Raw genomic sequence first — 25,920 nt, 5'->3', positions numbered from 1 at the left:
TTAATCTTTTTAATCTATTTACCTGAGTGTTTTGTTAGGGTGCTGTACCATGCTATGACTTTGCAACCTCCTATTACATCTCTGGCTTCTTCGTAGTCTTTCATTGTGTTTTTGGCCAGTTTTAAAGTCTGAAACGATTCTTCTCATTTTTTCCTCAAATAACGCTGATAATCTCAAGGTCATACTATAAATCTAAATAAAGAGATGTTAACTTTAAATTACAAAGTATCTTACGAGTAAATTGAGTGTTTTACAAAAACAAGAATTTACTGAAGAGACCATCTGGAGAAAATGACAAAATGACTCAGCATAAATTAGAGCTACAAGAGACATACGACTGACACCTACTTTTTCTGAATACTTTTGTTGCACTCTATTCTTTGTCCAAACCCACCAGACTGGTAGCTTGCTCTGTTGCATTACTAAATAGGTATTAATAAAGGACCCAACACTAAATGAAGCCTAGCCCAACCTGACGACTATTATGAAAGCATAGCGTACAAAAAGTTACCTTTGATCTTTTACTTGGAGTGTAAGATTTTGCATTGCTAAATATTAGTCTTATATCTTTGCATAATTCCATCGGGTTGTCATAATTTCCAGCTTCCAGCGTCTCCTTCACTGTACCAAAGTCCATTGGAGTGTCTATAATATGTCTGTAGTCCTAGATAAAAGATACGGAGCAAAAAAATTTCAGTAGCTCAAAAGGGCATATAGACAATAAAGCAGAAGAATTTTGGTGTGTTATTTTATTATTTCTATTAGCACAATAAGGACAGCTGAATAGTCTCAAGTCTTGAGCTATGACCTCAGCAATTTAAACACCCCAACCCCAGCAAAAAAGACTCAAGCTTTTAGGTTCAGATGGCTTAGGTTCAGCCTCTGTTGCTGCTGTCCCACCTGGGAGTACATACTACAGCAGCTTTCATTTTTAAAAGTTTCCATCTTTTATGGTAGCAGAGAAAACCGTGAATATAAACAAAGAGCAGCTAATGCAGTGATGTCTGAGTCCACAGGGCTTTATAGCTTTGAGTGGGTAAACTGTCCCCATTCTTCTCAATGCAAGTTATCATTATTGGGCACCTGAGTTAACATTAAATGTCAACATTGACTATTTCACCAATTATCAAAGCAGAGGGAAGATCATTGCATAGATCTTTCATACTATCTACTCCAAGTGACTATGTAAATTGGTAGATTGAGTTTACAGGGCAGGCTTAAGAGATACCACCACTTACTTCTCCCCTCCCCTCAATTAAGAAGGGGCTGCGCAGTGCCCAGCAAGGCATCTGAGCCCCACCATGGAGTCCAACAGAGCCCATGGGTGTATTTGAACCTCAATAAAGGGAGAGCCAAACTCAAGGACTAGAACCCAGACAACATAATCTATTGGAGCATTATCTTATTTTGTCATCTTAACTGGGCAGAGCTCGGAAGAGTAACACTACTTTCTTCCGAACCTTTGAGTATTACTGAACATTTATGTTACTTTAGCATGCAAAGACCCCAACCAGGATTGGGGCCCAATTGTACAGAGTACTGAACACACACAGACAGTCCCTGCTACAGATATCTTATAATCTAAAAAACATTAGAACAAAAACTGTTAGGAAGACATAATATACAAGTACATGAACAAGATGACTAATGGCACACTTTGGTTCTTACATGTTATGTGATGTGTTCTTAATAGGGTCAGAGGAAGTATTAGGAAGAAATGAAGGTTACTTACCTGTAACCTGAGTTCTTTGAGATGACTCCACATTTCCCACTTATGGGTACTCCACCTCCTTTTGGTTGAACCCTCTTCTAGCAGAAACAGATATAGGACTCTCGTATCCCACCACTGAGGTGGAGACTATAAAGGGCACGAAGCACCCGCCCAACTTCAGGTCCTTCCACTGCAAAGCCAGAGACATAATCACAAGGCCTCTGACAGAAAGGAGGAGGAGGGTGGGAAGTGTGCATATGCAGAGACATCTTGAAGAACTCCAGTTACTGGTAAGTAATCTTCATTTCTTCTGAGAGTGGCTCTGCATATTCCTACTTATGGGAAAGATTGACAAGCAGTACTGAGACTAACCTGGAGGTTGGAACAGGGAATGAAAACAGAAGCACCACTTTGCCAACCCCAGAGCACGTTGCTTGGTGAAAGGGAACACTGAAGTTCAGGTTGCAGCTTTGCAAATCTCAGTCTGAGGCATCTGCCTCAGACAAGAAAAGAAAGCAGCAACGCAGCTCTAGTGGAACGTGGTTGAATCGAAGCAGCTACCGGAATTTTTGCTCGTGTTTAATGCTCAGCAATACATTGCTTAATCCACCAGGAAATAGTCTGAGAAGAAACCGTATACCCCATGTTGTTCCTGGCATATGAAACAATTTAGTCATTTTACAAAAGCTCTTAGTTCTGTCCAAAAAATAGGCAAGTGCCCTTATGGCAGCCAATGTATGGAGGACAGATCTTTTTTCACTAGAATGTAGCTTAGAGGAAAAAATGGTAAATTAACAGACTGATTAATGTGAAAGTCAAACACCAAATGATAAAATGAACATTTAGCCAATAGGACGAAATGAGATTTCACCAACATGGTCAAAACCGGTCTAAGGAAAGGAGAGGGTCCCTAACAGGAGGCACATATCTTAGATACACCTTTATAAACCTTTTAACTGAAGCAAGAACAAACAGCGATCTACCATCAACGAAAGCAGGATACGTAGAGATGGCTGCCAAATGGACCTTTAATGATGTGTTAGACTAGACAACTCTTGATTTTTTAAAGTACGTTAAGTAGTCCAACCAATATTGAGAATCAGACCTCCTCTGCATCCATGCCTGAAAACTAGACCATTTTAGGAAATAACAGTTTCTAATGGACCATTATCTAGAGTTAACTAGTATGAACAGATGAACACGACTGCTCAAGAGCAGACAAAGTATGACCATACACGCTCAAGCGAAGGGACTTACATGAAAAATCCTGTCCCCCTCCCGGGACATGAGGTCTGGAGACAGAGGGAGGTATATGAAGACTCCACTGGACAGTTGAAGGAGATCAGTAAACCACTGCTAATGTGGCCAAGATTGGGCAATGAGTATTATCTTGCCTTATCCTAACAACTCTCTATCACCTGCTGTATCAAGGGAAAAAGAAACACATCAGACCCCTCTCCTCAGCGCAGCAGGAAAGCATCTGACACAGTCTGTTCCTACCCACTTTAGAACAGGAAGAATGACATGTTCTTTGGAACGTAGTTGCAAATAGGTCCACATTTGGGTTGACTCCATCTGGAAAATATGGTCAACCACCTAATCTTTAGGGACCTCATGTGCATCTGAGAGCAGTCTCTGTTGAGACTATCCACAACTACATTGCTTTCCCCAGCCGAATGTAGTGCCACAAGATACATTTCATAGTAGATACATGAATCCCACAGTTTTATCACCTCTGCAAACAAGGAGGCGGAATGATCATCCACTGCTTGTTAATATAATACTTTTCAGACATGTCTGTTACTAGCTGCACAACCTTTCCTGGCAGCTGATGGAGGAATGCTCTTAGAGCGAGATGAACTGTTCTTAGTTCCAGTATGTTGATGTGCAACGTTCTTTCCTGAGAAGACCAATGTCCTTGAACTGTTTAAATGATTCAAGCATACCCCCCCCCCAACCATTGGGTGAGGCATCTGAAATCACTGTCCAAGATGAACCTGAAGAACTGAACTGCACACTTCAGAGCATGTTTGTCCTGCTTGCCCCCCAGTCCAGAGAGACTATGATGTTCTGAAGTATAGTGACCAACAGCTGAAGGCTAGCTCAACTTCGACTGTAAGCCTGGGACCTGCCTCACAGGTTTCATTTTTAAACTGGCAAACAGTCACATAGGTAGTGGCTGCCATAAAACCCCTGAGACTCAGGAAGAACCTCACCCTCTATGTGGGGCAACTTCAAATTCTTGACACTTACTTCATTTTGAGAAACCTGTCATCAGGTAGAAAAACTCTCATTACCACTAAGTCCAATATGGCACCTATGAAAAGGATCCTTTGTGTAGAACAGAGGATTGACTTTCGGATGCTAAGAAGAAAAGACTGGTCATAGTAACTATGTGACAAGTCCTCACCACAGCAGCTTTTGATAGCCAATCGTTCATATAAGGGCAAACAAATATACCCTGCTTCCTCAGATACAACGCTACCACAGAGAGACACTTCGTAAATACCCTGGGTATTGCAGAAAGGCCAAATGGAAGCACCTTGTACTGGAAATGGCTCCCAGCTACCACAAATCAAAGGTACTTTTGATGTTTCTGAAACTGAAATATGAAAATTAGTGTCCTTTAGATTGAGAGTTGGGAACCAATCCAGGACTGACAGCAAGGGATTACTGAAGACAGGGTCAGCATATGGAAATGAAACTTCCAGATGTATTTATTCAATTCCATTAAATTTAATATCGATCAGAACCCCCTCATTCTTCTTTAGCACCCCAAAATATCAGAAATAAAAATCATGACCCTTCAGGTAAGCAGAAATCTCCTTGACTGCTCCTAACAAAGCAACTTCTCCACTTCTGTGCGAACTGCCTCATGAGAGGGGTCCCTGAGGAGGGATAGACAGGGGAGTTTGAGGAAGGCAGCATTTCCTAATTGAATGCCATAGCCTTTTCCCATGATCTCTAAAATCCACTGTTTGATGTTGCCTGCCTCCATTTGTGGATGAAATGGGGTAGAGCCTGTCTCCAAAGGAGTGGGTAGAAAAAAGGTAGCTGGCTGGTCCTAGACTCTCAGGCATCATGTCAAAACTGAGACTTGGTGTTCCGGAATGAGGGGGCTGATGAGGAAGTGGGCTATTTGGGTTTGCAACCTTGTTTGAAAGGTCTCTTTCTGCAACCGTTCTGTGAGGCTGCAGGTTGTTGGTAATTTGAGTCTCTGACTGGATGAAAAGTAGGGTGCTGAAGGCTGGGAGCATTGCTGCCTCTGCTACTGAAAGGAGGGCCAGGCCTCCTTTCAATGGGTGGGATTAATCCCAGAGACTGAGCGGTCAAACTTGCATCCTTCAGTTTTTCTGGTAAGTTGCCAGTCTTTATACGGAAAAGACCTTCCCCTTCAAAAGGGAGATCGTCCAAGCTTACTTCTGGTGTCCATAATTATACAAGAGGATCAAAGCCATGTATGCATCCTGATAGCCACAGCAGACCCAATCCTCTGGCAGCAGTCTGAGGCACTGAAGGAAGCTCTGAGGAAATACCTAGCTACATTCTGACCCTCCAATAAGATAGCATTAGACAACCTTCTCCTGTCTTTAGGTACATCCTGGAGAAGACAACATTCTCCCAGAGAAGGAACTGGTCACAAACCATAACTGCCTGATAAGTCACCAATTCACCATCCTAATACCGAGGGATGAGGAGAACACCTTTCTCCTCCATGAGTCAATCTTCTTTCCCCTCTGTCACTCAGGGTGAAGTGTAGTTGTCCCATCCTTGCCCTGTTGCTGGCAGCAACTATTACCAGCAAGTTGTTCACAGGGTGGGTATGAAAATACGAGAACCTGTCCAAGGGTAGCTGGTATAGTTTGTCCGCCTTCTTTAAGATAGGTAGACAAGAGGTGGGATTGGACCAAACAAATTTGGCCGACTACAAAAACCCAGTCAGGATGGGGAGTGACATCAACAGATCCAGGGGAATCAGACCACAGGATCTCTGGGCTTTCAGATTCCTTGCAGATGAAATGTCGCCTCCACATCTACAAGAAGAGTAACTAAAGAGGTCTTGGCATGGTCATCAGTAAGTCCCTGGGCACTGTTACCCAGGGTTTTCAAAACCCAAAGCAGCGGTAACTTAAACTGTTTCACTCCAGGGGCTGTCAGGAATAAATCAATGAAAGCACAGCAATTCTGTCTGATGGAAGATTAATACAAGTAAGCGTGCTCTTATCTAAAACTTCAATTTATTAGACATAAGCACACACAGACATAAGCAATAGGTTTAGAACAATCCAAATAATTGCCTAGAATCTGAGATGGTATAATGTGCAGCAGGTCAGCAATGGCCCGTTGCTTCCCCACCGGGGAGTCTGGTGTCAGAAATCAGAGTAACAGCCGCGTTAGTCTGTATTCGCAAAAAGAAAAGGAGTACTTGTGGCACCTTAGAGACTAACCAATTTATTTGAGCATAAGCTTTCGTGAGCTACAGCTCACTTCATCGGATGCATACTGTGGAAAGCGTAGAAGATCTTTTTATACACACAAAGCATGAAAAAATACCTCCCCCCACCCCACTCTCCTGCTGGTAATAGCTTATCTAAAGTGATCACTCTCCTTCCAATGTGTATGATAATCAAGGTGGGCCATTTCCAGCACAAATCCAGGGTTTAACAAGAACGTCGGGGGGGGGGGGGGTTAAGAATGTATCACATATATCACCAATGTGATATATGCCATCATGTGCCAGCAATGCCCCTCTGCCATGTACATTGGTCAAACTGGACAGTCTCTACGTAAAAGAATAAATGGACACAAAATCAGATATCAAGAATTATAACATTCATAAACCAGTCGGAGAACACTTCAATCTCTCTGGTCACATGATTACAGACATGAAAGTTGCGATATTACAACAAAAAAACTTCAAATCCAGACTCCAGCGAAAAACTGGTGAATTGGAATTCATTTGCAAATTGGATACAATTAATTTAGGCTTGAATAGAGACTGGGAGTGGCTAAGTCATTATGCAAGGTAACCTATTTCCCCTTGTTTTTTCCTACCCCCCTCAAGACGTTCTTGTTAAACCCTGGATTTGTGCTGGAAATGGCCCAACTTGATTATCATACACATTGGAAGGAGAGTGATCACTTTAGATAAGCTATTAGCAGCAGGAGAGTGGGGTGGGGGGGGGAGGTATTTTTTCATGCTTTGTGTGTATAAAAAGATCTTCTGTACTTTCCACAGTATGCATCCGATGAAGTGAGCTGTAGCTCATGAAAGCTTATGCTCAAATAAATTGGTTAGTCTCTAAGGTGCCACAAGTACTCCTTTTCTTTTTGCGAATACAGACTAACACGGCTGCTCCTCTGAAACCAGTGGATCTGAAGACACTCATGGTCTTGTCTCTTTTGTTACTGAAGCTAGAGGTGGAACAGGACGCTGCTTTGGAACTGTGGCAGCCTTACCAGAATCAGACAAGATGCATAGTTCTGATGCACAGGAACTCGCACTGCTAGAGTTGGCCATCTTGCTTCTATGCTGTTCTTCCTCGGCATCTCAAAATCCGAAACTGAAGGCAATGATGACCCTCATTCAGAGACACCACATGCATACATCTGGAAGAGGTAGCTGAACTGACCCTGGTCCTGCTGCCACAGGGATTACATCAAAGTCCGACTGCTGTGAGGCACGAGGTATGGTATGAACGAGACCAGCCGAACTGTTCCTTAACCTTTCTTACAGAACCAGAGTGTGGGATCTGACCAGACAGCCCTCAATTTGGACATTATCACCTTGGGGGTTTGACTGGAGGAGCCATAGGAACTGATCCCAGTCCCAGTAGGGGCTGCGGTTTCTTGGAACCCTGCAGTCAAACGGAACAGACTGAGGCCACCAGGGCCAAGGCTAGCTCTTTAGACCTTTGAACCGAAATCAGAACAGATACAGAGGATCTAGCCTCAAGGGCTTTCTTAAGTAGTAGTAGTTGTAGGTGAGTCTTCCTGTCTTTGCAAGCTCTGGGGAGAGGTGGGGTGAAAGTCTGGCATCCATGAAGCGGTTCAAGAAAGTAATATTTAAAGTTAACAGTCCAAAGAAGTTAATGCACACAAAAGAAGTTCACACTTCTCAATCACGGTTTCACGCTGTCTGCAATCATCACTGCATTGGTCTACATTTGCAAGGTTTTCTTTTGCAACCACAGGGGCTAGGAATTGACGATTTTTCAAATGAAAGCTTAGATTCTATAGAATATGAATGTCATATGGTCCACAAATAAAAAAAAATAGGTCAGATTGAATTCATGCCAAGCATTTGACAGCCCTGCCCATGAATCTCAAGGAAATTGTAAATTTTTTTTTTTAAAACACCCATTACAAGTAACTAACTTCAAGCAACACAAAATGATACTAGTATGAGATAAGCAGTTCCAGTTTCAACAACAAACAAAAAGACCTAGGAATTAAGAATACAGACAATGTAAATCTTTTCATAGATGATAGGACATAGATACCTAGGCACATGGCAAGGCTAATTTGTGTCAACAGTTCTGGACTGAGAATATAGCACATAGCTCCAAGAGCTTGAATCTATGAAGCCAACTTCATGAATGACAGTCTTATTATGGTACAAGTTCTGTACCAAAAGAGAGAAATGATAAGACAAACATTAAATCACTTAAGATTTATGAAGGATAACTTACAGGATATTGGTCCAAATCAACAGGTTGTCTAAAAGGCTCAGAATCTTCGCATTGGAAAATTAAATTCACCAGTTCCATACATTGTTTCTTCCAGGTATTTTCATCATAGTTAATTTTCATATTGCTTCGTCTCTTCATAACCCGTCTCTTAAAAAAAAAAAAATTACTTCCTGAAAAAACTAAGTTTCAAAAATAATTCCAATTAGAATTTTAAATACGTTGCAGAAATTGCTGGCTAAACTTCGAGAGTAGTATCTTAGTAAAGAAACTAAAAATTAATAGCAAAAAAATGCAAAAAGCATTCTACTTTTTGCATTTTTTGTAATTTCTGCTTTTCAATTTTTGATAAGTGTTGAGTAAGAATTTTCTCCTCTTCAACCCAGTTTTCCTGATTGGCTGGCCTAGAGGATTAAGCATACTATTATATTTAAGTGTGATAGGGATGCATAGATGCTCTCTTCCTTGATCTCTGCAAATTCCTTTGGGAAAACAACTATACCCAGTGATCAAAGGGGTTACACCCACATCTTGGGTTTTTTTCTAGCTGTTTTCTTGCTAGAAACACTGTCCTGTGTCCCTTAGGTATAAACCTTAAAGAAAAGACCTAAGACTTTGTTTCCTGAATAATTCCAACGTTTACACATTAGGTTCATATACTCAGACTTTAAAGTCAGAAGGGACCATCATAATTAAGGATAAGATTTTGTCAGATATTTTTGGTAAAAATCATGGGCAGGTCACGGGCAATAAAGAAAAATTAACAGAAGCTGTGACCTGTCCATGACTTATCAAAAATATCTGTGACAAAATGGGGATCAGCGGGTCCCTGCAGCAGGGCAGCTGCGCAGCAGCTGGGAGCAGCCGGGGCTCCCCCACAACCTGCTGGGATCGCTGGGGCTCCAGGGGCCGCCACAGGCAGCAGGGGTACCCCACAGCTCCCTGCCCCTGTGGGGGACTCTGCATCTCTCCACTGGAAGAAGCCACGGAGGTCACTGGAAGTCACGGATTCAGTGACTTCTGCGACTTCCGTGACTAAATCGTAGCCTTAATCATGATCATCTAATCTAACCTTCTGTACATCGCAGGCCACAGAGCCTCACCCAACCACTCCTATAATAGCCCCTTAATGTCTGGCTGAGTTACTGAAGGTCTCAAATCTTGATTTAAAGACTTCAAGTTACTAAAAATCCATTTACTCTAGTTCAAACCAGCAAGTGACCTGTACCCCCTGCTGCAAGGGAAGGTGGAAAAACCCCCACAGTCTCTGCAAATCTGACCCGAGGGAAAATTCCTTCCCGACCCCAAATATGTTCATCGGTTACACCCTGAACATGTGAGAGAGACCCACCAGTCAGACACCTTGGAAAGTAACTGAGAGCCCTCCTCATCTTGTGTCCCATCTCCAGCTGTTGGAGTTATTTGCTAGTAGCAGTTGAAGATGGGCCACATGCCATTTAGGCAACCGCATCATACCATCTCCTCCATGAACTTATCAAGCTCATTCTTCAAACAATTTAGTTTTTTTACACCCAAATACTGCCTTGGAAGGCTATTGCAGAACTTCACTTCTCTGATGGTTAGAACCTTTGCCTAATTTCGAGCCTAAACTTGTTGATGGCCAGTTCATAGCCATTTGTTCTTGTGCCAACACTGGCCCTTATGTTAAATAACTCCTCTTCTTTTCTGGTGTTTATCCCTCTGATGTATTTAGAGAGAGCAATCATTTCGCCTCTTAGCATTCATTTTGTTAGCCTCAACAAGCCAGGCTTCTTCAGTTTCCCGGTTCTCTGTTCCTCTTATCCTGGTAGCCCTTCTCTGCACCTATTCCACTTTGAATTAATCCTTCTTAAACATGGGAACCCAAAATTGCATCAGTATTCCAGATAAGGTCTCATCAGTGCCTTGTACAATGATTCTAACACTTCTCTTTCCCTACTGGAAATATCTTGCCTGATACATCCGAGGATTGCATTAGCCTTTTTTCAGGGCCACATCACATTGGTGGCTCAGTCATCCTATGATCGACCAATACACCCAGGTCTTTCTCCTCTTTCATTACTTCCAACTGATATGTCCCCAACTTACAGCAAAAATTCTTATTAGTCCCTAAATGCATGAGTTTGCACTCTGCATTATTAAATTTAATCCCGTTTCTATTATTCCAGTTTTCAAGGTCATCCAAACCTTCTTTTATGATATTCTGGTCCTTTTCCATATTGGCAATACCTCCCAACTGTGTGTCATCTACAAATATTAGTACACTTCCACTTTTTGTGCCAAGGTCATTAACGAAAATGTTAACTAAGATTGGTCCCAAGACTGATCCTTGAGGAATTTCATTAGTTACCTCCCTCTAGCATGCCAGTTCACCTTTCAGCATGACCAATTACAACATCCCCTTTAACCAGTGCCTTAGCTCATCATCTGATTCTCGTATAAATCCCTATCTTCTCCAATTTAACTAATAACTTCCCCTGTGGAATTATATCAGCCACTTTACTGAAATCCAGATAGATTACATCTATTGCATTCCCGTTGTCTACAAAACTAGTTATCGTCACAAAGAAATCAGGTTGGTCTGGCATGATCTACCCTTTGCAATACCATGTTGTATTTTAACCCAATTATCTTTACCACTGTGCCTTTACTTACTTTTTCTTTCAAAATTTGTTTTAAGACCTTGCATATAATTAGGGTCTAACTAAAGGGCTTGTAGTTTCCTGGATCACTTTATTCCTTTCTTTAATTAGGTACTATATTTGCAGTTATTCAGTTATTGAAGTCTGTTCTAATATCAGTTGTATCCATTGCACGTTCTGCATTATGACTTTGTTACAGGAATAAGTAAAAAAACTGAAGAAATCTTTAAAAAATTGTATCTGATTATTTGCAGTTATCACTAGGAAAGTTAGGAAAGACATTAATTACAAAAGGTAGCACGCTCCACTAAGTTCTGCTATTTCACTACTGTTTCTGCTGACCAACTTTTCAGACAGCTGGTATTTCAATATTTATGGTAAGGACAGGCCAACTTACTTTTACTCTTCTGTAAGAACTTCTTGGAAGACATTTATCATTCTCCTACAAAACAGACCACACACCACTTCAAAAATAATTCACAACATAAAATAGGTAACAACGATTGAGACAAAAGCTGCCATTATAATTTATACTACAATGAAAACAGTAAACATACTATCTATTGTGACGGACATTATAGAAAACCGTCCAGTGAAGCTAGGAGTTCCAACAGTTCCTGACAAGCCAAGAGGGAAACATCAAAGGGGATACTGTAGCCTTTAAGGAGGCCTCAAATGAGGAGTGACTTATTTAGGACCCTAAACACAAATCAATACTCAACATTCCTGGCTCCAGCATCATATCCTGAACCTCAATGGATGGATGATACTGGAAGCCTTGATGCAAAGGCACACAGAGTTGGGGGTTTCACTGATGCATCAGAAGGATGCTTGCACTCTTGGTACCTCTTATCAGATGCTTTTTATATAAAAAGGATACCTTATGACAAACCAGAGCTCAATACCACCAACTTTAAGCACTAAAGGGCATGAGAGACTATGTGTGGCAGATGAAAAATCTTACAGTTTTTCAAGTTTTGCCTGTCTGGCTCAGAAGCAAAAGACGATCAGGCATGAAAATCCCACCAAAAGTAACTCTGGAGAAACACTGTTTTTCATGGTTTGAGTAGTAAGAGTCACTTATGGACTGAATTTCAGAGTTTCCCTGGTCTTAGTCCTGAATAGAGAACATGTGCCTTTCAGCATTTTTAAAAACTTTTGCTTAGGAATAAAAAATACTTGAAATGTCTTTTTGGTAAAAGTAGTATACTATTTTTTAATTTTATGTATACTACCAATATACCAAAAGGTGGCACTCCAAATGTACACACTGTATGCATTGCTATCAACAACTCACTACATTATAATAAATGCATTAGACTACTATTCTCAAATATTGAAGTGAATTTGTTAGTTTTATATTGCATAATCAAATGTAGTAATCAATAATCAATTTTATCTTTTTTAAATAAAGAAAAGAATTCAGAGCAAAAGTATGAATGTAATTATATCAAACAGTAATGGCTCTCATCACATCTATAATTTCGTGTTCTGAACCCTTGGCATTACCATTTTTTAAATATATAATGATTTTTGTACCCCAATTAAAAAAAAATACCCAGAGTTACATATAATTCAATAAATATGTCTTCAGATGTAGTAATATATGTATATACTACACATGTAATAGGTATGGAGCAACTGAGCCACACACATGGGGGGGGGGGAAGGAAAAGAATACTACACTTGATAACAGTGATTTATCTTTAAAATGTACACTCCATGTGCAATATTATTTACATATAAATATCCACAGCTCAACAATTATTGAAATATAGTTATGAAATATGGTATATCTACCTATACCAGATCCAAACATCCTCAAACTTTGGGGAAGTTCAAATAATGGACTGGGCCATTATATAAATAAAAATTATGCATAAAATATATGGATATGAAGCAGGTATATGTCTATAACCCAGACATTTGTAATTGTGGCATATTATAAAAGTATAGGTTTTAAAAAATATTTAAAATTAGTTTTGCTGCTGCTAGTAACTAGACTTACAGTTCTACTTGATCACAGCTAATAAGCTCCTACTTTGAATATTTGTTTAAAATAAAAAAACGAGTTTATTACCAGATCAGCAGCATCAAGAGAGTCCTGCTCATCTTCTGTTGTACTACTAAGCTCAAATATGTTTGTACAAACTGGATCACTGTAAAGTAGAATTAAAAGCTTTACTACATGAATAATGGAAAAACGGTTACCACTTTCTAGACTTTAAAACACATATGAACGGTGGAAAATAATTTTTCAAGAGAATTTAAAGTCTGAAAAGGCATGCTTAAGGAAGGCATTTTAAGCTCAGTAAACAGGGCATTGGCAACATAATTTAATTAAAAATGCCTTTTACCAATTTCAAATGATTTCTGCAGAATCTGCTAGCTAATTCATATATTATAATATGCAGCCATCTCAGCTTCCTAACTTTAGATTTATAACTGAATTTAGAGTGGCCGGCTGGAAGTTTTTCCAATGAAAAAGCAGGTGGTAATGGTTGAGAAAGGAAGGGATATAAAACGTTCTGAATTCTCTATTTAGGAAAGAATGTAGTACATGTTTAACAATTTCTCTCAGGTCAGCTAAAGCATTTTAAGATTAACGTCTTCAGTAGGACAAATGGTAACTTGTTGTGATTGGAACATCTCCATGCTAGATGGTTTACAAGCACTAGTTTGTTGATTAGCCTTTGGCTGAGGTCTTTAATTCTAGTCTAGATAAAACAGGAGACCCTACAGGTTTTCTATAGTGTGAAAAATAATATAAAATCTCAAATACACCAGATCAGGTAGATTAAAAAAGAGTAGAGAATACTTGTGTGTGACAAACAGTAAAACTGACTTACCTCTAAATGCCTAATGAAACTATATTCAGATGGTGTGTGGGAATGAGCAGAACCCTTTGCTTGCAGCTATAAGTTCTCTCATGAACAAGTTCTATAGAATGACCTCTCAAATCTCGAATATTAATAAATGCTGATTAAATAGGAGTGCTAAAAATGTCCCTTTACTAGACATCTCAAGATGCTTCAAAGTTAGTTTGATAAATAGTTCAGGAAATGTTTAGAACGTGAAAGTTTCTGAAGGCTTCAAATATTCTTTGCAAAAAAAATACGGAGTAAGCCAAAATTGAGAAATTCAAGTGCTATCTCCAACCCAGGTAAATGAAATATGTATACAATTATATTCAGACTGAAATAGGACTTACTCAATGAACTTTAACAGCTGTTTAGTGATCTTCTTAGCAGACCGAGCAATAGCACTCTTAGGTTCATTGAAGGTGCTGGCATTACTTTCAATGCACCTGACTTCCCACACCAATGCAGAGATCCTCCTTTAAGATTATAAAACAAATTAACATTTTTTAATACTAAAAAGGAGTGAAGAAAAGAAAAATAACTCAGTAAATATCTGTCCCTATTAGGTCTAGTATACTAAACTGGCAATCCTATAGTATAGAACCCCATCTTAATCTCATTTAAAACAATTCATATGGAAAACAGCATAAAATATTCAGGGTTAGCCAGAGAAGTGGCAGCTGTAGGGGGGAGGAGAGAGAGACTTCAAAATTGATGCAAAAATGATAAAATAGTTTAAGTAGTTACCAACTTGTTTGCACCTCTACTGAATATTAAGGTATAGTTAAAAGAATGTTACTGCCAGGATTATTGAAAACATAATATACATGTTTAGCTAATTATGCTACAAAATGTTGAAGCTGATCAAAGAAATTCCGGAAGGTTTCTGCTTCAATCTCCCAAGGATAAGCAAACATCAAGTAGACAAACCATGTAAATACTTTTAGGAAGAAACCTGATTATGAACAGACTGTATGGTTGGATTATTAGAGAAACAAATCCAGAGGTAAAGTGAGCCTAACTCCATCTCTTCTCCGCTCCCTCCCCCCGAAAAAAACCTAACCCCACACTTTTCAAAGAAAAATCTGGTTTTAAACCCACAAAAGATTTCTAGAAATATCCTTATTGAAATGGATTTATTTTGTCTTCGTTCTTCAGACTTGGATAACATTTACAGGGGGAAACGTTTTACACAAGACACTGCTTACTTCCAACTCATGTTTCCACTTAAAGTTGAAAACCTTTGTTGTTTCTCAAATGCTTAAGATGGTATAAGCTTCTTTTAATGTATTTTTCCAACTATTTTGTATCAAAATGCACACCTTCATATAATAACTGCCTGATATAGATACAAATGTCAGAAGGGACCATTATGATCATCTAGTCTGACCTCCTGCACAACGCAGGCCACAGAATCTCACCCACCCACTCCTGCAAAAAACCTCTCACCTATGTCTGAGCTACTGAAGTCCTCAAATCATGGTTTAAAGACTTCAAGGAGCAGAGAATCCTTCAGCAAGTGACCCATGCCCCACGCTGCAGAGGAAGGCAAAAAACTTCCAGGGCCTCTTCCAATCTGCCCTGGAGGAAAATTCCTTCCCGACCCCAAATATGGCGATCAGCTAAACCCTGAGCATATGGGCAAGATTCACCAGCCAGCTATTACAGAAAATTCTTTTGTGGGTAACTCAGATCCCACCCCATCTAACATCCCATCACAGGTCATTAGGCCTATTTACCATGAATATTTAATTACCAAAACCATGTTATCCCATTGTACCATCTCATCCATAAACTTACCGAGTTTAATCTTAAAGCCAGATAGATCTTTTGCCCCCACTGCTTCCCTTGGAAGGCTATTCCAAAACTTCACTCCTCTGATGGTTAGAAACCTTCGTCTAATTTCAAGTCTAAACTTCCTGGCGACCAGTTTACATCCATTTGTTCTTGTGTCCACATTGGTATTGAACTTAAATAATTCCTCTCCCTCTCCGGTATTTATCCCTCTAATATATTTATAGAGAGCAATCATATCTCCCCTCAAACTTCTTTTAGTTAGGCTAAACAAGCCAAGCTCCTTGAGTATCCTTTCATAAGACAAGTTTTCCATTCCTCGGATCATCCTAGTTGCCCTTCTCTGTACCTGTTCCAGTTTGAATTCATCCTTCTTAAACATGGGAGACCAGAACTGCACACAGTATTCCAGGTGAGGTCTCACCAGTGCCTTGTATAACAGTACTAAAACCTCCTTATCCCTACTGGAAATACCTCGCCTGATGCATCCCAAGACCGCATTAGCTTTTTTCACAGCCATATCACATTGGCGGCTCACAGTCATCCCATGATCAACCAATACTCCAAGATCCTTCTCCTCCTCCGTTACTTCTAATTGATGCGTCCCCAGCTTATAACTAAAATTCTTGTTATTAATCCCTAAATGCATGACCTTACACTTCTCACTATTAAATTTCATCCTATTACTATTACTCCAGTTTACAAGATCATCCAGATCCTCCTGTATGATATCCCTGTCCTCCTCTAAATTGGCAATACCTCCCAGCTTTGTATCATCCGCGAACTTTATTAGCACACTCCCACTTTTTGTGCCGAGGTCAGTAATAAAAAGATTAAATAAGATTGGTCCCAAAACCGATCCTTGAGGAACTCCACTGGTAACCTCCCTCCAGCCTGACAGTTCACCTTTCAGTAGGACCCGTTGTAGTCTCCCCTTTAACCAATTCCTTATCCACCTTTCAATTTTCATATTAATCCCCATCTTTTCCAATTTAACTAATAATTCCCCATGTGGCATGGTATCAAACGCCTAATCGAAATCTAGGTAAATTAGATCCACTGTGTTTCCTTTGTCTAAAAAATCTTACTTTCTCAAAGAAGGAGATCAGGTTGGTTTGGCACGATCTACCTTTTGTAAAACCATGTTGTATTTTGTCCCATTTACCATTGACTTCAATGTCCTTAACTACTTTCGCCTTCAAAATTTTTTCCAAGACTTGCATATTACAGATGTCATACTAACAGGCCTATAGTTACCCAGATCACTTTTTCCCCTCTCTTAAAAATAGGAACTATGTTAGCAATTCTCCAATCATATGGTACAACCCCTGTGTTTACAGATTCATTAAAAATTCTTGCTAATGGGCTTGCAATTTTGGGTGCCAATTCCTTTAATATTCTTGGATGAAGATTATCTGGGCCCCCCGATTTAGTCCCATTAAGCTGTTTTGAGTTTTGCTTCTACCTCAGATATGGTAATATCTACCTCCATATCCTCATTCCCATTTGTCATGCTACCATTATCCCTAAGATCCTCTTTAGCCTTATTAAAGACTGAGGCAAAGTATTTGTTTAGCTATTGGGCCATGCCTAGATTATCCTTGACCTCCACTCCATCCTCAGTGTTTAGTGGTCCCACTTCTTCTTTCTTTGTTTTCTTCTTATTTATTTGGCTATAGACCCTTTTACTATTGGTTTTAATTCCCTTTGCAAGGTCCAACTCTACTTGACTTGACTTTTAGCCGGTCTCATGTTCTGACCTCAACAAGGCAGCTTTCCTTGCTGATCCCTCCCATCTTCCACTCCCTGTATGCTTTCTGCTTTTTCTTAATCACCCCTCTGAGATGCTTGCTCATCCAGCTTGGTCTACAACTCCTGCCTATGAATTTTTTCCCCTTTCTTGGGATGCAGGCTTCCGATAGCTTCTGCAGCTTTGATTTAAAATAATCCCAGGCCTCCTCTGCCTTTAGATCCATAAATTCTTCAGTCCAATCCACTTCCCTAACTAATTTCCTTAATTTTTGAAAGTAGGCCCTTTTGAAATAAAAAACCCTAGTTGCAGATTTATTTTTATTAATCCTTCCGTTCAGTTAAAACTGAATTAGCTCATGATCACTTGAACCAAGATTATCCCCTACAACCATTTCTTCTATGAAGTCCTTACTACTCACCAAAACCAAATCTAAAATGGCATCCCCTCTAGTCGGCTCAGCAACTACATTGCAGTATGAATAGTAAGATGTTTTATATACAAATATAGCAAGGACATGAGATATTAGACTAATTACTAATGCAAGAAGCCATTTAAGCATAGAATATTTAGATCAATGGGGAATTAATTGATTACTGACAGCGGACAAGCAAACCTTCACCCAACACAAGAGAAAAAAAAATCATTGTTCGAAAAATTGCCATGTAGAGTCAACAACTTAGGCTAAAGACTTTCTAAGAGTTAGATAACTTTAAAAAGCTGTTCTGAGAATTAAAAACTCTTATATTAAGAACAAGATTGATTATTTGAAAACAGAATTTCATTTCCTGTCAAACTAATGAAAAGGAAAAAAAAAATCTCAGAAAATGGACTGAATAAAAAGAATATTAAAACTAACTAAGAATTTTCTGGATCTTTCCTGCCACAAGAAGAACAAAGGCAATAAAGAAATATTGCATATTCAGGAGCTCAAAGTACCACCTAAACCAAAACCAAAGGCCTGAAGCCAATGAAAGGGAGAGAGCAACCGACCTGAATCTAAGCAAGCATGAATGAATGAGGTATTTTCTTATAATTTCACAAAAGAAAGAAAAAGGGTTTCAGATTCTAAAGTGAGCACTCACAGTCCCTGATATGCTCCTTAAACAGCAAGCACTCCATAACTCATCCTGTCCACCTCTACAAGAAAGAAGGAAAAAAAAGAGAAGACTCAAGAGGAAACCACCCCAAGACTTCAACATGGATTGGTGAGAGAAAGTTAAAGTCACCGCCAAGGGATTAGATTTAAAACTCCTGTAATCATTTCCTGGAACACTAAAATGCTATTGTAACTTAAAATACTAACAGTTTCTCCTGTTAATCAAGTGATTAGACTATGTATTCATGAGAAGAGACAGGTTAAACATTGGTAAACAGAAAAAAGGGGGATTTAATTGGATTTTAGATTTTTAATATTGCTTAACTGGCCTGTCACAAGACAGCTCTTTAAATGGCTTCTTCTAAGTAACTGATTTAAATATGTTCTTGGGCTTCATAAGATGTTTTTAAGATTGCTTACTTTATCAAATATAAATTGGCTGGTTATTTATTAACAGGTCCACATTCCCTGAAACAAAATACTTTTGTCCATCTATAGACATTCTTCATTATCTAAGGATATACTAAAAAATGGATTCACAATAATTTTGGGAAATAATATACTTTGGTCTTAACTTACCAAGAGAAAAGCACACTTCACAGGTGTTCACTATCAGGGGCATAATCTCTGTCAAAAACTCTCCATAGAAAGCCATACAGAAGAGATTGTAATAGAAATAACCAGTTTATCATTTGTGTTCAGTCATATGTGCTATTTTCTTTTCCTTTCTTTAATAATGAAATAGCCCTGGTTAATAACTGATTACTTTGCTTGGGCTTAAATGTTTGCTTGCTATCCCCTAAGCAATGTAGAAGAATCCCTGAGAGTCAATAGTGGAACCCACACTCCTGAGTTGGCAGTAAGAGAAACAGCAGGAGCTGGCCTCTCATTTCTTGTTTCTCTAAACTAAATGTTTTTAGTAATTTTGAAAACAAAATTACTTAGCGTCCAACAATTTATAAGTACCCCTTTCTACATCACACAGTAATCTTTTTTCCTCCCACCCCTTCAATTTTGAGATTCATGTTAATGCTAGTCAAGCATTGGGGACATAGCATATTCCTAACCAAAGTGCAAATACTTTCATATTTCTCCACAACTATCAGACTACACAATCATACATTGAGTGGAATGCTTTCATGAGTCAGTTAAGTTGAAAAAAAATACAAATCAAGATAAAACTACATTAAAATTAGTTAATTTGTATATGAAGTTTGTGTCCGCCAGGCTCCTACGAGTTAGTCCTCAAAACCAACTACTTCCAAGGTAATATCCACAATGGCAGGTTTTTTTTCCAGCTATCCAAAATATTGATGGCTCAGAATAAGCATTCTGGCACCCCCAGGTTCTGAAATCTCACTTGCATAGACACTACTGCATTTGGCCTGAGTTCCTTTGGAGGTTCATAAGCTTTCAAGCCCATATATTATTTTAAAACAATGTGACCCATCTGAAAATGATAAAAACCCTGTTACTTAATTGGTACTGTATATTGTATCAAATTCTATTTTGAGCCACACAGACCTGATGCCTCTTTTGATAGAGTACTGAGAATGCAGCATACAGAAAACTCGTGTATTTTGTTATCTTAGTCACCTCTAAAGGAAGAAGGAGTGCTATTCCAAAATGAGAACCCCCTCCAAAAAACAAAAAGCCACACACCAGCAGAAAAGGAAACGAAAAGAAAACAAATAAATATTGTTAAAATATGACCTCTCTACCACAATGTCCTAAAACATAACCATTTCCAACTGGGTTCTTCCCCACCTGCCATCTATCCTTATCATCACGACCTGAGAAGAAGCATTACTGAGTAAAGGTCCTCTGCAAGTTTGAAGAAACTGAGGACTCAAGTTATAAGCAAATGGAGGTGATGTGCTGCATGGCCACGTACAGGGATTAATTTTACCACTTCCTAACCAAATCCTTATAGCTATTTATTAACCAAATTATAATAATTGGCAAACATATATTTACCACTTTATCCACAAATCTCAAAGCACTTCACAAAAGGTGAGTTTTATCACCATTTTACAGATGAGGAAACTAAAATGCAAAGATAATAGGGGCCAGATTTTCAGGAGTGTTGGGCACATACAACTCCCATTAAAGTCAATGGGCACTGCAGGCGTTCAGCATCTCTGAAAACCAAGCCCCATGTATCATAACTAAAACACTCTTAACATTGTCAAATACACCTATGCGACTTAGGTACCCAAGTCTCATTTTCAGAAGGGTTTGAGAAGACGAGATTCAGGCTCCTAAGTCACTAAAATGCCTAAGTCCCATTTTCAGAAAATTTACCTCAAATCTATGGCAAGCGTGGCACTTCAGAAATTCAGTTTACATTGCCTGACTGCTAGTCTTAAAAAACAGACGTGCAGTTTTCATGCTCGTTTATTCCAAAATAGCTCAACTAATTTTGTTTATAAATAATTTAAACCAATGTTTATAATTGTGATATCACTAGAAGAGAAAACAAGGAACTAGTATCTTAGTTTTTTTAATATTACAGAACTAATCACTTTTCAGATAACTTATAAAATATTAGTAGCTTTGCATTCATATAGTGCTATTCATTTTCAGTGTTTACAAACAGAACATTTTGCCTTTTTGGTGCGTTGTCCAAAAAAATATTTAGATCTTTGTAGGTCACTTAACTTGATGGAAACTTAGTGAAGATAATATAGTTTTCCTCTTTTCTACTGCTAAAGTAGACTAACCTGTAAAACCGGTTGATTAGTCTCATCCGAATAGTGCAAAGATCCGTTGGATAAGCTATCACTGTACAGTACTTTGGATATGTACTCAGATCAACTGGACCAGCAAAAGCTGCTGAAATGTCTGTCAAAAATAGTAATATTTCAGTTAGTTGAGCTAACAAATTCAAAGCCTGTATACATATGGATTTTCATACAAGCATTCACACTGTTCTACTATAACCACGATTAACAAAACAGGTTATGTATAAACCTATTAACCTGAATATAGATTTGTGATAAAGGTTGTATACCAGGTTGCACACAAAACTACAGTACTTTATCATAAATCTTTAAAAAAGGATCAGCACTAGGTCTCAGATACCAATTTATAAAAGTTTACTGCTATGAGAGCAAAGAACTGCCTAATTTTCTGTGTTCTCACCAAGATTCAGAAGCTGATCAATGCCACTGATAATCTGCTCACATACTTCATCTCGAGATCTTTTCCCCCATTCTCCCTCTTGGGGTTTGTATAGTAGCTTCTCCATTTCTTCGGAAGTTACAGAAAGACTAGCTCCTAATTCCTCAGGTTGATCAACTACAGTTTTATAGTAAATGGGGAGGTGAGAGAAGAAAGAACACAAACAAAAGAATAAATGAGAATTTAATAAGCTATATGCTTGCCAAGTTTGACACTATGTAAAATCTTGCCTAATCTCATAAGATGCGGAGTTTGATGTTTAGGAACACAAAATGTCTTTAGATGGCAGAATATTCTAAAAACTCATCTGCAACAAAGAAACGTTAATGTACGAATGGCCAATTTTGTTTTTAACGAAGGAAACTGTATATAAGTAGCTGTTAACAATGTTTGCATTTACAGACTGTCTGTTTAAATTTAGGCCTGATAAGCACATGTCCACTAGCAAAAGATGTTAGTATTTTTGATTACACTACACCTTACACCGTTGGTAGTCCTAGTGCAGCTACACCATTTTTCTTAGCACAGTAAGGGTAACTGAGCGTATAAAGAACTCACGATATGCAGGGTAATACCATATGTTCCATGGAATAACAGAAAAACTAGCAGTTCCTTTCAATTATGTTGTGTTCTACAATGAAACCTGTTTTAAGTGACCACTCAAAGGACAAGTACCAAGTCTGCTCGCAGTGCAGCAGAGATCAAAAAAGCTAACAGATGTTAGTATGCCTAAAGAATAGCATGAAAAATACTGAGTATTATGCTATATATCTCAATAGTATATCACCTGAAATACCGTACCTAGTTCCTATCTCTAAAGAAGGGGTGGGCAAACTATGGACCGGGGCTGCATCCGGCCCTTCAGATGTTTTAATCTGGCCCTCGATCTCCCACCGGGGAGCACGGTCCGGGGCTTGCTCCACTCCAGCCGGGGAGTGGGGTCAGGGGCTTGCCCCGCTCCGTGGATGCTGTGGCTCCACGCGGCTCCTGGAACCAGCGGCATGTCCCTCCTCCAGCTCCTATGTGTAGGGGCAGCCAGGGAGCTCCACACACTGCCTCCCCCCCCCCCCCCAAGAGCCGCCCCCACAGCTTCCATTGGCCAGGAACTGTGGCCAATGGGAGCTGCAGGGGCAGCACCTGCAGATGGGGCAGTGTGCAGTGGCCGCACCTCCACATAGGAGCGGGGGGTGGGGTGGGGGGGAGGAAAATGCCGCTGTTTCTGGGAGCTGCTTGAGGTAAGTGCCACCCAGAGCCTGCACCCCTGATCCCCTCCTGCGCCCCAACCCCCTGCCCCAGCCGTTATCACCCTCCTGCCCTTCAAACTCCTCAGTCCCAGCCTGGAGCTCCCTACTGCACCCCAAAAGCCCCATCCCCATCCCACACTCCCAACCAGAGCCCTCACCCCCACCCCTGCCTAGCCCCCTGCCCTGAGCCCCGTCCTGCACCCTGAACTCCTCATTTCCGGCCACACACCAGAACCCACACACCCCAACCGGAGCCCTCACCCCCCTCCTGCACCCAAACACCCAATTTTGTGAACATTCATGGCCCGCCATACAATTTCCATACCCAGATGTGGCCCTTGACCCAAAAAGTTTGCCCACCCCTGCTCTAAAGGAATTCTAGGGTTTTGGGTTTTTTGTTTTATTTTTGCTAGTAGCTTCTCTCATTCACTGATCACTAATTGGTTAATGCCCCCATCAGTGGAAATGGGAGGTGGCTCAATGTTGCTGCTGGAGGCTCCAAGACTGAGCCTAGCCCTCCAGCTCAGGCCACTGGAAGAATTCTTCCAAAACTGCAGAAATACTCCAGGCAACCGATTATTAGCATGAAGACAAACCTAATATATTAAACTTAGTGTAATTGTGTCTCATTCTCCCTTCAGAGAAAAAAAATTAAATGTTACAAATTATAGTCTGCTTTTCATCAGACTACCAGGGTAGCATGAATGAGGAGAGAAGCTACTAGCAGAAAGTTATTAAATTTCATATTCTGCAGCACAGCTTCTTTCCTCATTCATCACTAATGCGAAATAGCATGCATTGAACAACGTAAGAGGGGGAAAGAAAGCAGCAGAGTTTTAAGTAGAATAATAGGTAGAAATGGAAACATGCCCACAAAGCCACAGATTTGTAATTTAAATAATTATTTGGGAACCAGCAGCACCTTCCTACCAAAGGATGCCTCTACAGAAGAATGGAAATCTACTTTCCAAATTTTCTTTATATGTGTTTCATACAATTTCCCCTTCCTCCCCCCAGTGCCTTTAGGGACCTTGTAAAGAAAACCTTGATTCCTTCTCCATAAAGTTTCCAGATGTCTAGCATACCATGCAGGATTTTAACATCTTGTCCACAGCAACTTTCTGAGGTAATGGCAACTACAAAGGTCAGCCACAAGCCAGTTTAATTTGTCACTCCAATTAAACCTGACCCCTGATGAGACTCAGATGGACAGCCTACTGTGATTGCCTAAAACCACCACTAGGCTGATACCTGATTTGCTATGGTGCTTGGTCATAGGACTCCAATCAACCACTGTGGAGAAATTCTAATGTAGTGGAGACACTGCTACTTTGTATTACAGCAGCATCCAGAGGCCAGGGCCCCATCATGCTGGGCACTGTACAAATATAGAAAAAAGTCTGTTCCAGCCCAGAAAATAACTTACTATTTCCCCTCTCACAGAAACAATTTTACCAGACCAGTGAGTAAAGTTTCTTGATTGAGTTCTGTCTGATACCAAAATGCATCAACAAGGCTAATGAAGAATCCCCACTGATTTTCTTCCAATGCCCAGACTCAACTGTAGTTGGTCCAGGTTCAGATGAAAGAGTCCCTGTTTGCAGAGGACTGGTCTTTTCACCCAGTGCAATTGAGATTCCTTGACTTTCCATCAAGTCCAACGATCATACTTCAATCACAAGCAACCTCTAACCGGAAGTAGGAGGAAACTTCCCCTGTGACCACCATAACTGCCCACTGTGGGATTTCTTGAACCTTCTTCTGACACACCTGGTACTAGCTACTGTCAGACAGGATACTGCATTCAATGGACCACTGGTCCAATCCCATATGGCCAATGTTTATGTTTGTGTTAGACAGAGCTGGTTATGTGAACTAAAATGTTAGGTACTCAGAGCTGGGACTTTGTTCCCCAACCTATGAGGCTTTCTTCCATATTGAGTATGCAAGGGTATAGAGTGGAATTTGGGTTGGCTTTCAGAAGGTCTGTATTTAGCTGCTAAGAAAGGGACATTTGGATGTGATCAGAATGGCATCTAATTTTTCCACTGTACCAGGTGCATGCTTCCATGATCTCAAGGAATTTCTGAAGGCTCATTTTAAGAAATTCCACTCAGGGCACAACACTGATGCATGACACCAGCAATCCAAAGCCATTAGAGATAAATGGTTACTCATGACCATTACCAAACCTGTCTTGACTCCTGGGTGAACATATTTTCAACACTGGGTCCAAAATGTTCTTGATTTAGAACTGGTGACTGTAAACCCTTTGCCACAGCTGGCTAGTCATGAATGGATCTGTTGCCTTGGATAAGTCATTGATTAGTGTCTGTACACTCATGGATAACATGGGCAACTTGCAATCTAAGTCATTCTGTGACCACTACCAGCCATCTCTTAAGACTCTTAGTGTTGTGAACAGGCAGGGCATATATAGAGTCTGTGTATGGTTGTCTCACATGAGACTCGCCACTTAAATTTAGCCCCATGATTGTAGGACAGCTCTGCTACTGCCTGAGGGGAATGTACTCGAGCAGCAGATCCAGGCAGCTGAAGCCACAATGCTGTCAAATATCCAATCCAGGGGAGGATAAGGAAGAGAGACTGTGTGTTGCTACTGTATGAAGACGTATAGAAATTGAAGTTATAAAACAAAACTGGGAGAAACTGAACCACCAACTTTTTCTGTTGCCAGAGACAAAAATCTGTTGTCCTGATCCGGAGTAAGGTATTTAGTTCCAGAGCCTCCAGAAAAAATGGACTACCTCTGAATACCACAGGTGGAGGACATAAACCCATTAGCGATGGACAAATAAGGACAGAAGCTGTTCTGCAAAAAAGGTGGGTCATGGACAGGTGACCAATTAGAAGCATGTAAAAATTAACCACAGAAGAGCTTTTGAAAACATACAGACTACTTAGTTTACAGAGGAGTATACAAAAT

At 40.0% G+C, this 25,920-nt stretch overlaps 1 protein-coding gene across 3 annotated transcripts in view; it reads right to left on the bottom strand.

Moving 5' to 3' along the window:
* The window catches only part of BRWD1 (bromodomain and WD repeat domain containing 1), a 109,488-nt gene that overhangs the window by 21,617 nt on the left and 61,951 nt on the right, over positions 1–25,920 (bottom strand). Inside the window, exons 30-37 of one of the 3 annotated variants that reach the window (XM_084651259.1) lie at positions 21,691–21,846; positions 21,270–21,390; positions 14,254–14,379; positions 13,123–13,201; positions 11,440–11,484; positions 8,404–8,550; positions 512–664; positions 23–192 (exon numbers count right to left, since the gene is read on the bottom strand). In XM_084651259.1, the coding sequence (XP_084507385.1) occupies positions 23–192; positions 512–664; positions 8,404–8,550; positions 11,440–11,484; positions 13,123–13,201; positions 14,254–14,379; positions 21,270–21,390; positions 21,691–21,846 (997 nt within the window). Of the gene's footprint in view, positions 1–22; positions 193–511; positions 665–2,997; positions 3,133–8,403; positions 8,551–11,439; positions 11,485–13,122; positions 13,202–14,253; positions 14,380–21,269; positions 21,391–21,690; positions 21,847–25,920 lie in introns of those variants that run through there. The other 2 variants (XM_084651260.1, XR_014714419.1) reach the window with 2 other exon arrangements.

The sequence above is a fragment of the Lepidochelys olivacea genome, assembly GCF_965140295.1.
Source record: "Lepidochelys olivacea isolate rLepOli2 genome assembly, chromosome: 1".
Taxonomy (NCBI): domain Eukaryota; kingdom Metazoa; phylum Chordata; order Testudines; family Cheloniidae; genus Lepidochelys; species Lepidochelys olivacea.
The sequence above is the reverse complement of the archived record's forward strand: the minus strand, read 5'-3'. Positions and strand labels throughout refer to the sequence as shown.